At 38.1% G+C, this 24,158-nt stretch overlaps 1 protein-coding gene across 1 annotated transcript in view; it reads right to left on the bottom strand.

Annotated features, from left to right (window-relative positions):
• INPP4B (inositol polyphosphate-4-phosphatase, type II, 105kDa) overlaps window positions 1-24,158 on the bottom strand; it is a 106,922-nt gene that overhangs the window by 18,642 nt on the left and 64,122 nt on the right. The window contains 4 exon segments of the mRNA XM_009866119.1: window positions 8,565-8,719; window positions 12,953-13,065; window positions 17,297-17,394; window positions 20,506-20,646. Coding sequence (XP_009864421.1) covers window positions 8,565-8,719; window positions 12,953-13,065; window positions 17,297-17,394; window positions 20,506-20,646 — 507 coding nt within the window.

Here is a 24,158-nt window from a genome sequence, read left to right as displayed (position 1 = left end):
ACCCTGCACAGGTAGAAGCTCTGCTCTGGCACCTTCTGGGGCATTAGGACCTTCTCCAACAGAGACGAAAAGCCACATGCTTTTCCTACTGCTGGAACACGATACGCACAGGGCACATCCAGGTTGAGAACAAACAATAAGCTGGCAGGGAAGTGATTTCCCAGCAGGGCACAAAAACAGCACAGCAGATGCACAAACAGACCAGTGCCCAGTGATTCTGGCGTTAGGCATGCTTAGAGTCACAATACAACTATGGAACCACTAAGTTCCAGGGTTGCAGAAACCACTTGAATTGTTGTAATAGCAGGAGTCAACTGTGGAGCAATTTGGCTGTGCATTTTGAGAAAATTCAACCTTTCCTTTGCGTTAACTTCCTTATAAACTTCCTATTCATACATATTATAGTAGAGCCTCAGGCTATTAAGAAGGCGAGTTCCCAAAATTATCTCCCAAATTTATCTGTGAACAACCTACAGAATAGGATAGCAATATAATGCTGCTGGCTCTCTTAGTGAGTGTAGTTCCAACCGACTACAGATAACATCACAGAAGTAGGAAATCCGTAATGAAAGTACATAATACCCCAAACAGAAACACCTTTGGTCACCCCACTGCAGACAGCTACCACGACGCGTACTGCAAGGAAACACTGAGAAACAGCAAGTGCTTGCTGTCATGATGGGGACACATTTTGGAAATGTCACTCGGCAAATTGGAGCTGCCACAGAAAGTAACAACTGGAAACTCCTACTAAAACTCACTCCTTAACTGAGCCGAGCAAGGCTACTGTCAAGGGAGCTCTTCAAGACATGTTGCACCAAGACACAGGAAAGAAAGAAACAGGCAAATGCTCACTGGATAGAGGACACAGAGAAGCAGACAAAAGGGAAAAAAAACCCCAACCTGGAATAGGGAAGCTGGATGAGACAACATGATGATTAACTGAGCAGGAAGTATTCCTACAAAAGAAACTAAGTTGGATGAAGGGAGCCTAAAATGAGAGCAAAAATAGACCTAGAAATGTCTGCTACCTGCTTCCTACAGAAGACAACTAGAGCTGTAGCCCAACACTGCATTATCTTTCTCCTGAAAAAATGCAGGATCTTTTAATACAAAACAATCTTTCTAGAAGAGCAGCTAGTTACTACCCTCTTCTGTGGCCCCTCCACAGCCTATACATGGCCAGGACTGCAGGAAGGAAGTTACGAGCTCTCCTTGCCCACATTTTGTTATTCTGAGAAGAATATTGTTCTAGAGGCAGATAAGAGATTGGATCTGTCATAATTTTAACTAGATGCTGTACGTTCCCACAAACCACTTATTTCCTGCTCCTTCCTTATCTAAATTTTAGACTTGGCAGTGCTGTTTTTCCTGAGATTTAGCTGCACATGTTTAAAGCCACAGTAATTCAGTTGTAGCACACTGAGTTTTAATAGATAATAAACACGCATGCAGAATTTTTCCCACACACGCTCCCAGAAAATCCTAATCGAAGTGAAATATAATAGGAAGCAACTTAGTATTACTCCAGTCAGCATAACACATCTGGTTTCAGATAAGAACTAGACTTTCCTGGAAGTTCTGAATAAGCAATTGCATAAGCACTAGAGCACCAGATGACTCAGACAATTTTTTCACTGACGATGAGAACACTCTCGGAAGTGAACACCAAACAGTATTTTCAGATAATCTGACCGTTTGCATGATAGATCTGCCTAAACACGTCAGGTGAAGTGCAGAAAAGCTATGGTCCTGTAATCATGTATGACAAAAGAGACAGAAACACATTTCATTAGAAGAGTTTATTTAGGACTGCAAGTAGCGTAAGCGCTTTCCTTTTCCTTTTTTTAATTAATCAAGATGCAATGTTTAAATTCACTGCTGCACTATTAAGGATCCAAACACAGAATGGGAAAGCAAATTAATTGGACACATTTTTTTGTTTGGCTGATTTTGAAAACTAAGTGATCATAGTTTTCACCTAGCACTTAATCACACACCTTTCTCACTGTCTATACTGAATAATTAAAACATTCACTGAGAGGGAAGATATAGCTCAATACCCTGTACTTCTATTTGGGTTAAGAAACTGCAAATACTAACATGGGCTAGCTAACAGATCATTTACCTTGTTGATATCTCAGTGAGAAATAAAAAGTACAAATCAAAGCAGAAGTACTCAGAGTGCTTGATTAGAATTCCACTAAATCTGGTTCTTGGGAGAACTGCAATATACATCCTGAAGTCAAAAGGCAAGGACTCTCTTCATCAAAAAGGTCACTGGGAATCAGGGTTTCCTTCTTGTTGCACAAAGGTAAAACCCAAACATGCCCAAATATTTTCTTTATCCACAAAATAGGAACATTGTTTTGCCCTTTTTTTTAAAAATCCACAGCAATTAATATTAGCTATGTTTTACTACTTGTTAGTTAAAATTTACTGTCAGATTCCAAGTCATCTTGAAGTACCCACCATGCATTCAATGAAGGAGAAGCAGGTGCATTTCAAGGACTCATCCACACAACACTGCTATCAAAATTTAGAGACCATACAGATTGCTTATGGTAGTACCATCCTCCCATAGACTGACAGGAAACCCAAGAATTTACTTCAGAAATTCTGGTTTACTGTTTGCTGCATTTTGGTGACGTAGCCTGGGTCATACCTCTATATATCCCTTGCGAAGAGTGGCAAAGGTTTTCACTGTTTTCCCTTGAACCCTTCCTTCCTCCCTCCCCAGTGATTAGTACAAGAAGGTTATAGGTTTCAGGAGAAGGGCATCTATAATTAAGGTTACACAATGCTTTCCATTGAGAGTTTGCTTTCAATTGTTACTTCATTTCGAATGGGTAAACTTAAAACTTACCCTGTCATTTGGAGAAGGAAAAAAATACAACTTCCCCCCTCCCATGATTGCTAGTACCTTCATGCTGAAGAGCAGGACTTAATATTCTATGCCAAGGTACGAGAGATGTAACTATTTTAAGAGCCTATTTCTGCAAGAACCTCAAATCACCTCTCCCTAACAAAGACTTGTTAAAATTCAGCGGGTACATGCTTTGAGGATTCAATCTATGCTGAACGCCTGTCAGGTCAAGGGGTTAGACAAGACTTTTCCTTGCTGCTGTTCTCCCTGGCAGATGGTGACTGCTGCAACATGAAGGAAAAGCAATGAGGCAGAGGGACTGTCTCCGCTGTTTTCTCTATGTTGTTACTGAGGCCAATGTCCAAGCTCTTGATGCAGCCACACGGGTCACAGAGGAGGAAGGAGCAAACAGAGGGAAAAATTCAAGCAACAGTCTGGTGAAAAAGAGGAAGTTAAGAGGGTTCTCATGAAAGATTTCTCAGGACTCTCACTGGAGTGGTTTTGAAGAAATGAGGTACTGGAGGAATGAAACTTCTGTAGTCAGCTAGAAAACATTCCCCTGCAAAACACAGACTGGAACATCTGACTTCGGTGAAAAAGACAAAATGCGTTGAGACTGTATTACAAAACAGCTGCAATATTAACTTATTTAACGTGACCGTATAGAAGCCTGAACCTCACTGACAACTTTCCCAAGCCTGATATGGTGCAAACGAAGTGCTTGTGTTGGTTTTTTTCTGTTGCTACTTTTTTTTTTCAAGTCTTAAAACCCATAGAATTGTTTAGCTACATTATAAAGAACAGTGAAACTTATAGTAGAAAACCTTAGATTTAACACAGGCTTTTCAAGCTACTGTTTGATACTTCGTCCACAACAGTTGTCTGCAAGTCTCCTCCTCCTTCCACAAAGATGCTCAGAAATAGACCTTTATTCTAAAAGACTCCAACAAGGTGCCACCTACATGGATTGTTATTACATCTTGTGACCATTCCTCTACACCTTCTTTTTCCTCTGTACAATGTTGCTATTTGAAAAAACAGTAATAATTTAATTTTAGAAAAGAAAATTGATGGTGGTTCAATACACCAAAACTGGACCTTGCTGTTACTTAATGCCAGGCCTGTTTCAATACATTAGGTAATACAAATCTTTCCAGCTGAAGTTTGTACCTCAAAATATAAATGTTAAGTTTCTAAAGTACCCTAGTACGATGGAAAAAACCTACAGTGGAAGCCAAGTTTAGTTTGCACTGTGCTAACTCTCTCAGAAAATAAGACGGAGGCCAGATGGGCTGGAATAAGACAAGGTTCAAGGAGAATATCTGCTTCCTCTTCTGTGTGACCCCTCACGTGCTGCATCTACTGCCGCAAGCTTGCAGGGACAGGGCAAAAGCTGGTCCATCTCAGTCTGAACCTATGGATTCTACCAAGAACAGCTGATTAAACAGCTCTTATAGCTATCCCTCCTCAACTCGCACATCTTTAAGATGGTCTTTGAGAAAAGACATCCTCCAAAAACTCTTTAAAAATAAGCTATTGGCTTCATAATTGGGCCATCAAAAGCCCATATCTTGTTGCCCAGACCACTCATTCTTTGAATGTGTGCTTCAATCAGATTTTTCATAGACAATTTATCTAAAATAATCTGAAATATCCTTGACTGCTGTTTCAGGTGAAAACTGTATCCTACATTGAGTCAAATTTTTTATTCAGTGTCTGAAATACCCGACAGGTATTGTGCCCTGCCAAGAATGATGTAAGACTGAAAGCCTGGAGGCTTCACCAGAGGCAGTGGATTTGTCATTTTGTTTGGTTTTACTTTTGAGGTTTTGTTGGAAACATGCTCAAGAATCAGGAGATTTTGCAGTTAATCACTACCCAGGGCCTCCAAAAGGAGCCTTGCCACCAAAACATTAAACAGGTTCAGAAAAGAAAGATTTAAAAAAAAAAAAATAAAAGAGTTTTAGAATTGCTTCAGAGTGCTGACTACCAGGGTCGAAGCTCCCTTAAGCGGTGGCCAGCTCTAAAGACAAAACTGGAACTGTGCGACATACAGCAATGAACTTAAGTAAAGCAGTTTTCTCTCTGTACTTCCTCTTCAAATATAATTGACACTGAATGATGAGAAATATTCACAAACACACAGACAACCAAGCCATATATAACATTGTAAGTGATAAAGCTTGAATTCCTATCATCATTTTTCATAAGCTAAAGGGACAACTAATGGAGTTAAGTACTATAGTTTTGGTGGTGTTGTTTTTTTTTAAGAAGCAATAAATATCATGTAGTTTATCACTAAAAAACACCAATTCCACTTACAAACCAAGTCATTAAATGACAGCTAGAGGCAGTGTTTTCCAAAACATCTTTGTGCAATGTACACTGAAGCAAACACACTGAAACTTCTGAAATTGCCTCTGGTTTGCTCAAAATTCTATGGACATCATTGAGGCTGAAAAGCAGCAGCACACACAAGACCAGCATCTCCAAACTTGTGGTGGCAAGAAAGCACGAATCCATAAGCACACGTTTCCCCTTTAGAACAGCCAGCGAAGCTCTGCCAGCTCTGCCAGGAAAACAAAATGCTTTACAGCTGCACAGGCACCTTTATAATTTTCATATCTCAAAATTATGGCATTTCCAATAAAAGCTGCTTCTGAATCGCCATTTACTTTTACAACTCACTTTGTTTCACAGCGCTCTCTATCTCCTACTGTTACTTCTTGAAAGAAGCCATTCAAAGATCAATCCAATATGTTAGGATTCTGTATGCTTAAATTGAATTTTTCTTGTCTACTTGTTCTTTTGAAAGGCTTAAAAAGTGATTTGTGGCAATCAGCATAAAGGGATTTGATTGATGTTTAACTAAGTGATCTAGGAAAGATTCATCAGAGGAAAATTGCTAAAATTATAAATTAAACAGAAAACATTTTTTTCTCTCTGTCTGCTTTTAAAACAAAATTGGTTCTTTTAGACCTGAAAATCATTGTGAAAGCTTCTGCACATACTCAATGAAAAGCTTAGAAATGCACAGCATAATCTCTCAAATAACACTCTGCAATAGTAATCAAACAAAAAGAAAGGCTGAAAGGGCAAGCATCACAATGACTACCAAATACATCTGGTGACCTAATTCACACACCCCTCAAAAACGTAGCTGCCAAACTTCCCTCAGGAAAAATTCAGGAGATTCAGTTGAAAGACATTGCTTCCCATGGAAATTATGGCTTTCTCTCCCTCCACTGTTTTTGCCTGGCTGTTCTCTCCTTCCCAGTTTGTTCTCTCAAACTGCCTTTCTCTGCAATTCACCTTTCTCCATCTGCCTACAAGAAGAGAGCCCAGCTGGAGGGTCCTTGGTCAGCAATGGAGAGAGAGGAAAGTCTGCGTCACTTCCAGCACCACTCCGTAACTGCCTCCAGCAACAGACGGGCAGTGGGGAGAAAGAAACAGTCCCTGCTCAATGCCAAAGCACCAAAGATGTAGAAAAAAAAGCACCATAAGATCACTCAAAATTGTCTGACCACCTTGTAACTAGAGTAGCATAGAGTTAAGTACCATGTGTCCCCATTTGACATTTTGATCTGCCCTGAATTTCTGGGCTTTCATTCATCAAGTCATGAAAAAAAGTTGGCTGCTCTTTTTTTTGTCAACCTTTAGTTTTGTGAACAGGGTAAAGACAGAGAGACGCTAGCATAGGTAAAAGACCAATTTATTTATTTTCATGATGGTGCAGGTTATTTTTGTGTGCTACTGCCACTTCTTGCAAGGCTCTTGCTTTAAATCCCAGGCAATCCTACCACCCAAGTCAAAATTATTACCTTCCATGCAATATAGCATGAGGAATACGGTTAAGGTGTGAACTTCGTAAAGTAAGGTTAATGGTTGAACTCAATGATCCCAAGGGTCTTAGCCAGCCTGAATGATTCTATGATTCAAGGCTGTTTCAAAATTTGTTACAGGATATTATCAGGATAAAGCTTTTTTCTCCCTTGAAAACTACAGCAAAAACATAGAATTAATGCTTTTGGCATGGTGCTTCAACCTCATACATCCATCTGCTCATTCATTTTATAAGTTTTCTCCAGATTTTCTGGGCTTTTCACCATTCTTTTGTGACTCCAATCCATTGTTATCTGCAAATATAACTAATGTGTTTATGTTCTCAGCTTTCAGATCAGTTACGTGATATAAAAGCTCTGAGTTGCTCACACTTCAGTATCCAAAAACCTTCTATGCTTATACTATCAAGTTAGTTTATATAAATATCGAGGCTGGTTTATATCTGTGAAACTTTTCCAACCTACTACTTCATGTTATTCTAAAATAATAATGATTTTACATAATTAGTTTGCCTGTATCTGATAATTTACTGTAGTTTGCACTTTTTTTTTGGAGACAGAAAAGAAAAAAAAAACACAAACATTCGAAATGCCAACACAAATGAAATTCAACATAGAAAACTCATAATTTTCTCATTCATGATAAAATGTAGTTATGAAAGACGGCATACAAGTCATTCACTCACTGAAATACTGCAGAGACTAAGGGATTTATGCAAGTTAACGATACATAAAAATGACACACTTCCGTTCAATACCTCACACTACACTAGCACCTGGCAAATCAACTCTACATCTAAGCCATCTCAATCCTCTGCTCAATTACTCTTTGTAAACATTACTTTTTCTCTTTAGAATATTGATCTCTGCCAAAAGGCAAAAGGACCCTACACATGTAAACTTGCCGTATTAATCTCGACATTGAACATCTAATCTGATAATACTAAATATTAAGGCCAAGAATTACCAATTAAAGACTGGACACAAGATTATGACCTTTGTGTTCCACACAACTGCAAAATAGAATTCAGTTCTTTACAGGCTGACCAGAATATTAGTTTTGCAGTGACCTTTGTCAGGTATTATTTGAACCTTGTACATCCATTTTTTAAGCTCTTTTAGAAAATACAATGCAGTATCCATTAAAGCCAATGGTGAAAATTTTTCTGTAGAACATCTTTGTTTTATGATCAGAATTTGTTTCTCTCGATTTTTTTTCTCATGAAAGACTCAGACAATCAGATAGCTTTATAACTTTTAATTACACATTCCTGATAACATTAGCTTCAATTTCTGCATAGTTGTAATTTAGAATAAAATATTTGTAGATATTTTTTGAAGCACAGTAAGGATTTTATCAGATATTAGTGGCAACTACAGTCAATTCAAACCTACTTGGTTGTTTCTTTTATTTTCAATAACGTGAGCTAATACCAATTGCCATCCATTACACATGCTTATTCTGCTTTCGCGATATTTTAGATTTCATACAAATGATTTAATGAGTGTGTAAACATTTAAAAATATTCTTAAAACAGAAAATAACTTCTTTTAATACCATCTTTGAATGTTCTTAACATTTTAAAGCTTTTTTAAAAGCCTAAGAAATTGTCAAAATGACTTTTATTTATCTTAGTTGAATTCTACAGTCAGTGAAGGAGTGACACAAGGTTTGACGTACCTAGCTCAGAAATTGTTAATTAGTGGTAAAACACGCAGTTGCAAAGAACTTGCGTGCAAAAGAGACTTACCAGCTGGCATGCTGCTGGGACTGGGGCCTATCGCGCATTTGCAACTGGCCATACACCGTTTGGTTAGCTCAAAATGCAAAAGACACGTAAAAAACCTCCACATACCTTCTCATGCAATCCAGTGCCCGAATGAAGAAGTCTTTGTGAAGCTGATGCTCGTCCCTCAAGATGGAGCACTGCTCCAGCGTCACCGACATAGATGTCCGGTCTTTGGCACTTTTGCAACAGGTGAAACGGACTCCGTTCAGTTTACGACAAATCTGAAATGAGGCAGATGTCAAAGGATTGTCCTGCTCGCACCTTGTGCACACTGTGGAACTCCCTCAATTTTGCAGTCACACCCAACGAATACAGAGAAGGAAAGTATTTCTCAAAAACAAAATAGCTATTAAAATGCAGTAACCCCAACCTGAATCATACAGCTGCTAAGGTGTGTCCTTGTGGTTAAATCAGCTCTGGTTAAATCTCCCCAGCCTTGGGGATTTTCATATTCTAAGGATTATGCCCATGCCGGCCTGACGCAGTGCCGCCAAAGGTGAAAACGTTGTGCTGAAGTTAACTGTAAATTTGTCTTTTGTTTGTAATTTTGCAGCATCAACACTCTACAAAAATAACACCAAAAAGATTATAGCTGCTGATCTCTAGCCCATTTCCAATTTGTTCAAAAGACACATTTAAAAAACCGATCTTCAGCGTTCTCGTTACCAGGACAAGGCTACAAATAACCTGCCCACTGAGAAAAAAGCAGCCCTTATTGATTTTAAGAGAGAACTTCACACAATTTTGTACTGCAGCTGCAACCAAGCCTTCCTCCTGCACAGCCCAACACCGCTCTCCCCCCCAAAATGAAGCAAGAAACTCATGTTGGACTCAAAGAAAATTCTTAGCCCTAAGCCTTTTACATCAGTCACTAAAATGTCGACGTGTTCTACAGCTTACCAAATCTTTGCACCCATTTTCCTGAACTTGAAATAAAACATACTTGTGTTAGCCTAGACTACAAAAGGAAAAGTTGCTTCATTTTTTCCTCACTGTGTCAACCACCCTATTCAATAAAAGCTTAATTGTCTGAACACCTAATGAATGTTGGAAGAAACAGAGAAAACCTTAGACAAGTCTTAACTTGCATTTGTGAACATGGAGGACCACCTTCTCATGAGAGAGCACAGACACATCTGAATTTAAACAGTCCTTATTTTCAACAGGTGAACTGTTCAACACATGACCTAGAACAACTAAAGCTTAAACAAATGACTGCCGGGGATCATCTACTTTCTCTGCAGATTTTGACAAAATTATAAAGGATAAGGGAAACTTGACATATTTTTAAGGGTAATTTCTCACCTTAGGAATAAATCTATGGTTCTACCAGCCCATTAGTTTACACTTCAGGTTCAAATTATATTTTACTAGAACATGAAGAATTTGAAGGAGAACTGCTGCACCCAAGTGTGGGTCTACCTTTCCCAGATATAATTTGTCCTAAGAAAAGGTAATACTTAGCTTTGCTTGCCCCTATCCCTGGACCATCATAGCTGTAACAGTGTCAGAAGAGGAAACTGTTATGAGAACAGGACAAAGCAATAAATTACAGCAGTTAAGCTTCATTCTAAGCAACTTTCCAGCTTGGCTATCAAATCTTTACTTGGGATCCTGTAAGACGAAACTGGAACATCAACTTCATAATCCCACTTCAGCAAATAGGCAGTTTTTAATCCATTAATTGCATTCTTGGAAATCCTGTTAAAATTATTGGCCTAGAAAATACTCACAGTCTTTAAGGTCTTTGCACTACAATGGTAAGGGCAATCTCAAAAGTTCAATCTGGGGAATTAATTAACTGAATCTAACTTTGAACTCAAAAAAAGTACAAGCTAGTAAAGGAGAGTCTGTGAGTGTATCTTCCTTCCTAGAATTCAAGCTGCAGCATTTAAACAAGTAATTAAAAGGGATAAACATGATGATCTGATGCTCTAGAAAACTAATAAAAGACAACACCAAATATACAGTAATAATGTCATATCAGAACACACAGCTTATAATTAGTGTCCAGACAGGATTTTTATCCTCAAATTTGCTCACTTCTCCCCCAGATATCCATAAAGATATGGGAGGAGGAGGAATAGACCTAACACTTACTAGACTTCTAGAAAGTCTCCCTTATGAAAACAGATTCAAATGATTAAAATTATGGTTAAGTTTAAAGAGGGGATGATAAAAGCATATAAAACCATTAAGACTAAAACAAGGATAAATCAATACTCTGATTATTGCTCCTGATAGAAGACAGAAAATGAAGGGTGTAGCTTAGGAAATAAATAAATAAATAAATACATATTAAAAAAACATTTAAATCCGCGTCCCATTATATTTAGCATAAGAAACGTTTGTGGTAACAATTTGCAAAAGTCAACTTTTAAAATGTAGATGTATTCTTGCAGTCCTATCACAACAGGGTTTACATGCAGGTGCCAATACATATGTGTACCATGCACAATCTCATACATCTACAGCAATAACAAAGTGATCCTCACATCCTTTCCAGTAAATAAATGTACCACAGTATGACAGTGTGTGGATCAAGGGGTCTAGAAATACTCATTTCAAAAGGTTACAGTAAGGTAACATAGAGAGAAGCAGATTACAGTGAAAGAAAAGTCTGAAACAGAGTGCATGCCCAAAGAATGCTTTTTACCACAAAATTATTTTCAGGGAATCCTGAATAGGTAGTAGAAGACAACTTTCTATACCCAAAGATCAAGCAAATTCTGTCATGCTCTTTGTAGCTCATTTTACACCATCCTGTGTTGTTTTACCTTTCACTTGTTTAAAAAGCAATGTTTCAAAGTAATTGCAGAACTAGTAGTGCAAGAACACTGTGTTTTACTCACAACAAATTTATACTGCAATACCATGTGATAATATTTATTAACCACAAAACAAAATGTTACTAGCAATACAAAAAAAAATTACAGCAGTGTTGTTAAATCCAAGATATAGTTAACATTGTCTTGTTCCTGGTGTTAATGAAAAGTCACAAAAAAATTTATTAATATTTTGTACAAAATCTTATTTGCCTTGAAGGGTACCTGCATGGGAAATTTTCCCAAAACACAAGGTCTTGCTTCAATGTCAGTAGATAGCAAAGACTCAAGTCACTGCTTGTATAAATGCGCAGACACACCAACAGTCCTTTTCTAAATCTAAGTCATAGAATCATAGAATCACAGAATGGCCTAAGCTGGAAAGGACCTTAGAGATCATCTTAATCCAGCCTCCCTGCTGCCAGGGACACCACCTCTCGACTAGACCAGGCAACGCATGGGGACCGAACAGGAAGTCAATTACTTAGACTGAATTTCATATTCCTGAAAAGCTTCAGCTCTCTATAAAGATAAGTGTTGTTTTGGTGTGGTGTTTTGGTTTTTTTTTTTAATGTGTAAAAATCACAGAATTGGGAAACAAGGGTAATATGTGAAGCCAAGCATTACTTATTGTTTGATAAACACTTTCTTCATGTTCTCCCTGTGTCTGAACATTTGTCCTTTGCACACCTAGATTATTTCGTGCAGCTATCAATGCCCTTAGAGAGGCTGTCATGGTGACAGCTAAGAAAAAAACATAAAATGCAATTGACTAAAAGTTTTGCTGACACAATTAAATACTTAATTATAAAGCCTAAGTACCTCAATACAGAAAATGAAAAGTAATATTAAACAAAATGAACAGCAATACTAAACAAAAGCGAGAGCAAGTAACCATGTCCTGCATCGTAGATCAAGGCTTATGGACAACAAACACTAAAAAGGAGATATTTTGAAGAACTGCATTTTATAGTATCAAACAATATATTATTTTGAAAACATTAAAGCCAGATACAGTGCCTAAATACTGTATTGTCCCTCTATTATGAAATATACCTATAGATATGCATGATGATCCAAGGAATTGATTCTGCTCATACTAAGCATGAAGGGACTCCTCTGCCTAAAAGAGAATCAGTTTGGAATAAACAAACAAACAAAAAAACATCCCAAACAAAACACGCCCTAAACAAAAAACCAAACTGCTACTACCCTGTTACACATCTCACTAAGGTAAATGAAAAATTCTGCATCTGGTACTACACAACCCCTCACAGCAGCACAGGCCAAGGACTGCCTGGCTAGGAAAAGCTCTGTAGAAAAGGGCCCAGAGGATGTAGGGGACAACCAAGTGACCAAGACCATCTCTCACTTGGAATTCCGGTCAGTTCTACCAGTTCAGAAAGCGAGAAACTATCAGAAATCCAAGTGTAGGAAAAAGAGACATATTCATAAATGAGATGAGACACTATCAGAACAGAAATTTTAAAGAGAATCATTTCAGCCTATCTCTCATATTTAATCACTGCATTTTCTAATCATAACCTTGAAATCCACTGCACTAATAGTATCAGCAGGCTTGTGAAAATTAGTTCATTATGTGAATGTATTTGAGCCAAGAGAGCTTACCGTCGCAGCCAGCCACATGATTTCTACATTTTTTCTCTTTTTGGCCTGGATATTTTGATGGAGATTTTCCAGCAATCCCTTTAAATCATTTTGTTCTTGAAAATGCGGTAGACCTGGAAAAAAAACATGATAACATTGCTCATTATGATAAGTTAGTGATGTCATTGTGGTGACTAAAGAATGCCCACAGTAACAACACATCTGTTACAGCCTTATTCGGGAAAACAGGATGAAAAGCACCAGCTAAATATTAGGGAATAAGTAAACCACCTCGCTTCTTTCTAACCATTGGGTTCTCCTCCCCAAGATGTTCACCATGAACAAATTTTTATCTTACAAATGGATGGTGAAAGCATTCAAATCTCTGCTGTTGTTCTGTTCATCAACTTTACAGACATTCAGCAGAAATGAGTACAGAAATAAGAGCGTGTATTAAAACCTGCTTTGGTGGAATGATTTGTTTATGCCAAAATATTGCGCTTTTGTTTTCAAAATGGAACACATTTCTGTTTTAATATGATGCTTTAATTCCTAATATAACATAGCAGGAGAGTTAAACAGCATTAAATACTCCTCTACCCTAAAAAAATAAATATAGCACAAGATAATTCTCAGTGTAAAATTAAATGGGACTTCAATTTTGAAATACAAAATAATTTCAGGTTTACTTAAAGTTCCAAATTTTACATAATTGCCCTGGGTATGGTAGCTGAGCTGAAGCTTTATTAGTCATAGATATCTAGCAGGAATTCAAGAATAGGTAATTTAATTTGCTCTTCCATTTTGTGTGTATATACAGGAGAATTTTGTTCTGATGCTACTTTTATCTTCATCAGCTTCGAAAATCAGTAGAAACAACCAAACCCTATTTTTTGAATGATTTCTTCTTATGGTAGCAAAGCAAAAAGAAATTTAACAGTAGTTATCATCAAAGAAAGGCTCAGAAGTAGTTAAAACAAAATTAAAACATATTGATAAATTGATATATTTTTTTCAACAAAAAACCAGTAGGATGTTCCGTCCAGTGGGGAAGAAAAAGCACAACAAAATCCAAGCCCCAAATCTAAGACTTATATTAAATTCAAAGAGTAAAAATGAGGCAACTCATAATGCAGCTCAAAATCCATTCTCCTAACCTGTTCACAGCTGGAACGATCCCTCTTATCAACAGGCTTTTACCTTTTATCTCTAATGAATTCTGTAGTTTCCCTTATCCATGATTCATAAAAAAAAGCAATTTAAATATTGTCCAAAATTGCCTTAGCTGCCAAAAAGAAAAACAACGTAGAAAATGTACATTCAAACTAGTTTTCTAGCAATCTCAATGAGGACTGTGCATTACAATCCCTGATCATACCATTCGGTAATGTGGAGCACAGAAATATACATCACAACCTGCTTAACTATACCGCTTATCCTGCATCTTCTCCTTTAGAACACACAGCGTACAACGAGTACTCTAAGAAAAATGCTTCCAGCTTATGAGAATGTATCACTAGGTGAACATTTTATTGCTTCAGAGTAGTTTTCCTCTGGTTCGCAGCAGAAAGCGCATCATCTCTGAGATGACTTCAAGCATAGGTAAAGCAAGATGCTCCTAATTTGAGGACCTGATTGATTGCTTAAATTTCTCCTGTCACAAAGTAGTATTAAAACATCAAATCTTTCTCACAGATTATAAGGTGGAGAGAAGTCTGGAAGTAAAAAACAGACTCATAGACTATAATGTTGAAAACGCATGTGCTGCTACACACATCATGATATGTTAAAAAAACCCCCTGTTTATCTGCTTGCAGTATTTCTAAACCTTGTACGCATCCCCCTTCTCACACAGGACAACACTGTGCAACACTGGCGTTGCTGCGGACGGCAAGTATCAAAGCAGTAACACCGAGTCTCACTCATGTTTCTCCAATTTTATGTTTTCATCCGGTTAAACTGATTTCTAAGCCAATTAATTTCAATTAATTATGTACTACCAAACAACAAGCACACATTTTCAAACTCTTGCTATCATTAGCTATTCTATAAAAGCCAGAACTGTTTTGGTGCCTAAACCAGAACTACATTTAGTTGTCATTTTTGGTAGGAGTCTTTCCAAAGCACATAGCTATAGTTTTCAGAGTTTTCTATTAGAGAATTAAAAAGAGATGAAGAAACAGGTGTGTGACAGAGTGCACATATATATAAAAGAAGACAGAAAGTCAGTGTTTGGCTTATGCAGAAGAATACTTTTACTAATCGGGGATAGCGAGAAAACTAGACTATTACTGGCAACAGGAATTACAGAGATGAGAGAAAAATTAATAGCAAAGGTGGCAATACCTTTATGGGGGTAAAAAACCCGAGTTTTTCGAAATGGGGTATAGGAATGAAGCTGCAGGCAAGTGAGGCTGCTCACAGAGGATGATGGATGCCAGTCCTCAAATTCCTGACTTCATGAGCACTCTTTGTAACTAACAGCTTTGTGAAAAAGGTCCCACATCTGTTTTGTGGCACAGCTTTGGCATTTCCAGGGCCTATCTAGTAAGATGTGGCAAAGCCATCCAGGTGCCATCAATATTCTGCTATGAGGACAGGCTGCAGGAGCTGAGACTGTTCAGTCTGGAAAAGAGCAGACTTCGGGAGGACCTAATAGCTGCCTTCCAATACCTGAAGGGAACCTGCAGGAAGGCTGGGGAGGGACTTTTTACAAGAGTGTCCGCTGATAGGACAAGGAGAAATGGGTTTAAGTTGAAGGAGAATAGATTTAGATTGGACCTTAGGAAGAAATTCTTCAGTACGAGGGCGGCAAGACTTTGGAATAAATTGCCCAGAGATGTTGTGGCTGCCCCCTCCCTGGAGGTGTTCAAGGCCAAGCTGGACGGAGCCTTGAGTATCATGATCTAGTTGAGAGGCAGCCCTGCCCATGACAGGGAGGTTGGACTGGATGATCTCTAAGGTCCCTTCCAGCCTAGGCCATTCTATGATTCTATGATAATTAGAAGGACATAGAACAGACTCAGAGCTTAGAGGTAAAAAAAAAAGCAAAAAGCTGAAAACAGCCAGAAAAGATGTGGTGAATTAGACAAGTGTTCTCAAAAACCTGTACAGTCTGGAAGAAGGCCAGGAAGACTGCACTGCTCACTAGTCAGTAATACTTGTGCAGGAAAACAGGACAAGGTTAGTCTCTGTTAATGAAAAGCAGCCAATACTATCTGCATGCAAATTTTTGCTTTTATATAATCAGATCTACCTTAGACCTAACCCTAGATGAGGTTAGTTTTTCAAGATGCTTTCTTGGAAGGATTCCCCTAAATTAATTATTAGCTTCTGGCATGAGTTTCTCTCCAGAAATCCTAGAAATACTTGACATGGTTGTGGGTGGATGGATGGGCATATTGCCCACCATTTAGGAACAGTTTTCACTTCTGTTAAAGGTATTAACAAACGAAAACCATCCTGACGTAAGATAAACATGTATACATATACAGTGACACATTAGATATAACTACAAGTATGTACATGTAACAGCTAATTTGCAAAAGCAATCAACATAAGGTGTTCTGTGAGAGAACAGAAGCTTTGCACAGTATTTTAACCAACAGTATTCACTGTTAGGATCCTGCATATCCTGTGCAATGATACATCTTCAGATTCAAAAGGTGCACACATACCCCTTCCCCAAAGGGAAGGAAGAGAGACCTAAATCCACACTATTTAAAATCAGGCTGTAAAATCTGCAACATTTGGGAATATAATTTAGGCATGAAGACTAACAGGATTAGAATAATACAGTCTTTGCACTGTCTGTTTTCAACAATCAGAAGAGTAGTATTGTCTATGATTACAAATTTCTATCAAGTTGGAATATAGAACCTGCTCTAAGGGAGCAGTGTTATTTATATCAGTGACATTACGATGTGGCTCACTGCTTGTACATGCATCTGCAAAGTTCTCAGTGGTTTCCCATCTTAATTCATTTTTCAACATAAGAGCAGAAGGAATGACTGAAACCGAAGCAAATTCCCACTGAATATTTCTGTATGAATATACAGACTGTCCTCTGCTTGAAATATTAAAAAGCAGATTATACTCATCACTTGAAAGAGCTGTTTAGTTCATCGTTACCTTGTTTCACTCTCCCTGCAGTTTCTGCTGTGGCATATGGCCTGCAGTCACTACTGACTTCAGCAGGGCTGTGAACGGGCACAAAGTCGTTTTTAACTTTATGGAACAAGTTATGGGGTCAAGGCCTAAATCTAAAAGCTGCACACTAATAACGCGCTAATATTACTTTCCTATAAACTTTCACCTATCAAACCTCTTCAAAGCCATTTGGATATTGCATTATTTTGTACTCACAATCAGGAGGCATTTTTTCTGTAAACAGCTTGTAATATTCTTTCAGAAGTTCTAAGTTTTCCTGGTTAATGTTTTCCACCAAAGTGGTATCTCCAAACCTATAAAAAAGAACAAGAAAATTATGGATAAAAAAACCAAACTCACCAATCCAAACTAAACTAAAGCTGAATTATTCTTCAGAATTGTTTCTTCGCCATTAAGAAATTATATGGTTTTCTTTTTTTTCCCCAGTGTTGAATGTGCTAGGTTTTGCCCAATATACAGTTGCTAGTCTCCCATGTACTTTGGAACTAATAATCAGGAAGGAGGTCATCACTCATAGATAATTCTTCCAAGAAGTTATGGACAAAGTAATCCATTTACAGATAAACATTCAATAAAGCACATATTCTTTTGTTCCCCTTCACAAATCCTGAATAAATGCCAGGGCTCTTTGTGAGTATTTCAAATGGCAACACAGGCAGAGAACACCCACTCCTACATCTCTTACTGCTGCTCTTGCTTAGATATATTAAGCCACACAAGATGGAGGAGATGCACATGTCAGCTGGAAAACCTTCTGAAGAACTTAATTCTGCTCTGGTCTGAGAATATTTGCTATAAATAGTTAAATTGATTACTTCTCTGTGCCCTTTCCGCCCTACACAGCTCCTGAGCTGTTAGCTATCTTGGTTTCTAGCATCTGAAACTAACGAGAGGACCACTTCTCTGCTGCTGAGCACTGATTTCACCATGAAGCTGCACAGAGCTGTGACCCACAGGCCAGTTGGCTTCAGTTTTGCTGCAGCACCCAGAGCTCAGCAGCTGCTCCACTGTGCTGCAGCTGGCTCAGGAGCATGTCCTGGGGTTTCTTGGAGCAGCCCCGTCTGCTGGGAACACATCACCCAAGTCCTCTGTTATATCCTGCACCTCACAGAAAACCCAAACAACATCAGGATGCAATCATGCTTATCCACAAACTGACCGTAGCTTTAAAGGCAAATACATTTTTCTCTGGGACCAAATTTTCTACAACAGCCAGGTTTTACACAGACTGAAAAAAAAAAAAACCAATAAAAAACTCCGGGTACCTCTGTTATGAGAGGTATGAATGCAAGGATAGGAGTGCCTGTTAGGGACAAGTTTTTACAGCTCATCTTTAGAACAGCCTTGAAATGAAGAAGATGAAGAGAGAAAAGGAAATGGAGGAGTACAGGTAGCATGAATAGGAAAGTGAGAAATTCAGGTAGAAAAAAGGAGACACAAGTCAGAAGATTATCAGCAGAAGGGAATCAGATTTTTTCCTCTTTGGTCCAAGGAAATGACTCAGCCACTTCCTCAGTAGCCATTGCTGCACTTTCACACGCAAATTATTTCTTTCAAATCCCACGTATTCTCAGCTGTGCTTTATTGGAAGAGATGTTTGCATCTAAGAAACATCATCTAGAAATCTATCAAAAAACTTTACTTCTATTTTTATGTTCGTTGTCCCACAACAAAAAAAGACACCCCACAATAACCAAAACGCAAATGCAGTGCTTCCAATATCATAGACAAACGTGCGCCTTTAGGAGTTAAGCAATATCTTGAATTCAGTCTAATGTTTGCACCTGTAAATGCATGCAGAAAAGCTGTTTCTGCACAGAATAACACAACTTAATTTGCTTGTTGGATAGAGATACATATCTATACTTATACAGAAGATAATTTTTCATTCATGGCTGGCTTTGTGCACAACATAAAATCACCACTGCGAACAATGCAACCATTCTTATTGCCATTTCATCTGCAAACCAGAAGGATCTTCACACCAACTCCTCTACAATTTCCCATATATCCAGGCTCTTTCTAGATCTTTTCAAACCTTTATTCAAGATGTAACGTACAGTCCTTCCTGCCTATCTGACACACGTACGCTCTCACAAACATGCTTCTTGGTTATTGCATACCCCTTTCCTCTGTTTCAGGGAAAACACAATGTGTCCTACTCATAATTGTCACGACTGATTGTGTTGGTTTTGTATGTCATCACGTTGGCCATATCGCTCCTCTCATAGCATCGCTTTTCCCTTCCTCATGCATCAAGAATAAGCAGTTTACATTTTCAATAAAGTTTCAAATTCTCTAACCCACTACTCAACTCTTTTACCAGTAAAATGCTAGCTTGTACTGTCTTCTGATTCAGCTTATGTCTCCCATTTAGATTTTTTACCTACACTTTCTCACATGTCAGCACTCACAACTCAGTCTCCATAAACATTCACAAAGCTACCTGACAGCATTCCTCAGTAGTCTTCCTCAAAAAAATTCTTTTACTTTTCTGTCTATAAAGAACAGGATGCGAAATTCCCATTTGTGCTTAATTTCTTGCCTTTTATCCAGGGTTAACTGTTTTTTCACTGTCTCCCTCTATTTCCCTAGATATATTTTCGCTTGTGGTTTTGAGTTGTAGTGAATGCAACCTAAATAGATCTATTATGCCTCCTGGACATTCTGTTAATTTCCCCAGTAAAAAAAAATAAATAAAAACAGTAGCTAGCTCATTGTTGATGTCTACCTTGCAGTTCTGGCATCACAGAAACTTGGTAATTTAACATGACAAAAAGATACTTTTCTCTTGGCAGAGAAATTGAACAGGTTGGTGAAATCTTGACTATTATTGTACTAAGTTTTTTCCAGAAGTCTTTTCAGAGGAGTAATATTCAGAACTTGAACATTAGCCTTCACGTTTCCAGAAAAGTGAATGCATTCCCTATTAACTACTACTCCTCAACCCTGAACAAAAGCTCTAAAAAGCTGAGAAAAAAGATCCCTACCTAGCTCGTGACTTGTCCAGCATCTCAAATCCCATTCTTTAAGAGAATAAGAATTTCAAATTTTCAATTCTTCGAATCTTCAATTCCTCTCACGTCTGAGAAGGCCAAAGTACCGTATACAATCTTCTGCATCCATGAAACAGAAATCTATTTTATATAAGTATCCAAAGGAAACTTGGTGTTTTCTGTGTGAGATAATGTCCTGCATATGGTCCTATCTTCACTTGGACTTCATTATTTTGCACTGCCTCACAGTTTGTGCTTACTTCCTTCAGTGCTTTTTAAAACACTCACTGAATCAATGCAAGATGATAAAGAGCAAATAACAGAAAAGATTTATTTTTTAATCCTGAGAGATATCCTGTACTACCATGGTATACTTGGACAGAAAACGAAATACAATTTTTTCCTTACCTCTCTGCAAGTGTTTGCTGTTCATTGATTCCAACATTGAAGAGTACTGGATACATGCGAAGTAGCTTTCCTTCTTTAATCTCTTGTGGCAGCAACTCAAACATCTTCGCTGGAAGCTGGACTTCTATAATGTAATGTTCACTAGAAAACAAGAACAAAAATAATAAGGATGGGAATATTGATTGGTTTGCCTGAAATTATCACCTTCCTAAATTGTAGAGAACATGTAGACTAATAAATCAGTCTTCCCTTCTTCCCTTTAATTATATCGAAATATAAAATGTGACAATTCACTTTGCTTGTTCCAGGAGCATAAGCAAGGTGTATGGAAAAAGGTAGGTATATATAATTACACAGTATTGATACTGACTTTTTTACTGAAGTGATAGTAGGACTAAATACTAAAGCAGCTAAAAAAAAAATCTTCTGCTATCAAAATGTCAATGAGAACACCTCCACTCTCAAAATGCATCTTGCTGAGTTACAAAAATAACTTGCTTTCAGAAGTCACAATTTGATCCTCTATGCACTCCAGATGTACTATGAGTAAAGATCCTTCACAGAAACCCAAAGAAAAATTCTCATTTTCTTCAGTGCCTGGATTTTCTCCCTGGAGACAGAAAGCATCAACAATTACAAAATTCCTTCTGTAAAGATAATAACTGAAAGCTCATTACAGAAACATGATGGAGCCAGGCTCTTTTCAGTGATGTCCAATGATAGGACAAGGGGCAACGGATGCAAGCTGGAAAACAGGAGGTTCCACACCAACATTGGAAAAAACTTTTTTGCTGTGAGGGTGACAGAGCCCTGGCACAGGCTGCCCAGGGAGGGTGTGGAGTCTCCTGCTCTGGAGACATTCAAAACCCGCCTGGACGCGTTCCTGTGTGATCTTCTCTAGGTGATCCTGCCCTGGCAGGGGGGCTGGGCTAGATGATCTTCTGAGGTCCTTTCCAACCCCTGACATTCTGTGATCCTATTTTAGGAGATGATGTATGATATACAGTAGTCCTGTTTTTATGTTTGTGTTTGATCTGACTTGCCAGTCACCTGTCTTTGAGGACTGATGCCTGACTCCACAACAGAAACAGCATGCTGTTACAGAATCACACAATGCTAGAGGTTACCTTGGCTTTTATTAGCTTTACTTATATTATTAGAGCAATTGGTCTAATAAAAAAAGAACAAACTAGAAGCAAATCCATTTGTCTCCAGGATTGGGCACTTGACTCATTCGAAAAGGGCCAGCTGATAGCATTGATTGAAATTTTCTCTCCTGCAGACTGCACTTGATAAACCATCAAGAAGAGTATTTCAACAGGAGGGAATAAAGATCCATATTGTACCTATAGAAGACAGGCCTACAACGTGACACAACTTATACAGGTAAGCTCTAGATGGAAAACTGTTTGCACCTATTAAAATAATAAATCATTAAGTCCTTCCAACTCTTATTTTAATCATACACCTGCTTGCTAAAGAATTAAAATACCATCTGCATTACACAGAGGTAAAATTTGGGGGAGAAAAGGCAGAAAACCTTAAAGATAAAGGGTGGTTTCTGCAATAGTGTTGACACCCTTGGCAATATCTTGGAGCAGGTGTTTGGGTAAACAGCTTCAGCTTAGAAGCACTATCCTGCACATATACGTGAGAACAAAACGAAATAGAACCAGTACAGACCTGTGACTGAAACGTAATTATACTCAGCTAAGGCAACAGCATATGCTCTGGCACAGGCTAGAACCAAACCTTGTGTAATCTTTGAGCAAATGTCAGACTCTCCCTACTGAGAGGGGTTATCAGTTTTGAATGGAGGATACATGAATCAGAGGGAAGGGGTGAAAAAGAAAAAAAAGCAATAGTCCTTCTCCCCAGATAAGCTTATTGAGTTTATGCTTTCTTTAATTAATTCACCTACATGAAGCAAATAAGAGAGTTGGCAAGGACAACAGTAAGAACTCTGTACAAATGACCTTTGTGTAGCAGCATTCATTCTCAGGTAGCACATGAGCCCTCCTGGCTGCTGTAAAGTGCTACCAGAAAATTTTTCTGTGATAGAGTGCTTTCACGATGTTGAGAAGAAATGGTGGTTTTGTCCAATTCCAAAGGCATCCGCTACAGAATGAAAACGGCACCATGTAGCTGCACTGCTACATTTCACACCCTCAGAATCACTACAAATCTTTCAGTGTGTGAAAGAACATTGACAAACGCTGATCTTCAGTCATGATAAACTATAACATCAGAACCATTTCAAAGCTTCCCCTTGTCCTTTTTTTTTTCCCCCCCAAAACATTTTTTTGAAGTCAATGAAATAACACTTGGTCACTTTGAAAAATCTGTAACCAATTGCACATTGAAAAAAACCCCTCTCTTGATCGTGTAAGAAAAAGGCTATTAAAGGTGTGGCAGAGAGCTATCTAGAAAGTCCAGGAACAGTACTGAGGACAGGTGGAGGAGGAAAAAAAAAACAAGCAACAAAAAAACCCCAGGAAAAATAATTTAAAGTACTGAAATCTGGAAGACTTGCTTGACGTGCATTAAAAAAAAATCTTACATGTCCCATGCTTCTACTTAAACAAGAAGCAGTAATACAGCAGTAAATTTTATCACTATGCAGTTTCTCTCTCTTATGGCTAGATCTAGTACAGAGATAACAGGTGATTTTGGCATGAGATGGATAAGACAGCCACTACATTTTCCAATGAGAAGGAAAAATCAGTACATAATTTTAAAGATTTAATGATCTCTTGGAACAATGGGATGGAGGCATCCAGAGAGTAAATAATAAATCATCACTTCTTTCAAAATGAACTGTATAAATTCAGGTTTTAAAAATTTAAAGGTATATGATTTCACTATAACATAACTGCTTACGAAAATCTCTTTCTTCGAATTTATTTGCCTAACTCTCTAATATTTGTTATCATCACATCTGAAGCCAGACAAACACCGGCAATCCTGTTAGAAGGCTTCTACACCCCATGCAGTCACAGGCTGTGAATCCTGCAGCTACTTGGAGTTGGCTGAAATCTCACATTCTTACTTCATTGCAATAAACATAAAACAAGTAATTTACTTTCACCTCTGCATCACTTTGTAACTGAAAAGAAAACCACACAAGGTCAGTCACTGTGTGTCAGCTGGGAGGTACTTCACCCAGCTCTTGTAGCAGCTCGGGGACAAGTTTTTAGATCACTTCGATGTGGCTCTAAGTGACAGTCAGACATGGGCTTCATTGCAAACGTGATCCCAAACCTTGTGATGCCTCAAAGATCGTGTACACAATCTGATACATTCTATCAAAGAGTTTCATAGAAGAAAGTGTTAACTACTTTTGCCTGTAATAAAAGAATGCGAGCGCCTGAACAGAATTTGACTGGGATGGTGGGGGTCAGCCCCCACATGAGAAGGTAAGTACACGACGTGGGTATTGCCACACTCTTGGGATAAATTGTATCGTACAGAGAAACTCAGTCTTAAGCACCTCCCTGGTAAAAAAATTGCAAGCAAATACTCCGACTCTGCAAGATAAGAATTTGTAGCTTAATTTTCTGTTTTGCATTTCTGTAGTCTTACAGTCTCATTTTATTGAGACACACCATGTAACAACCAAAAATACTTGAAAATTGTGGAGGTTTTTACCGGTA

This window comes from Apaloderma vittatum, unplaced genomic scaffold, assembly GCF_000703405.1.
Source record: "Apaloderma vittatum isolate BGI_N311 unplaced genomic scaffold, ASM70340v1 scaffold1653, whole genome shotgun sequence".
Classification (NCBI taxonomy): Eukaryota; Metazoa; Chordata; class Aves; order Trogoniformes; family Trogonidae; genus Apaloderma; species Apaloderma vittatum.
This window is presented reverse-complemented; position numbering and strand designations above follow the sequence as displayed.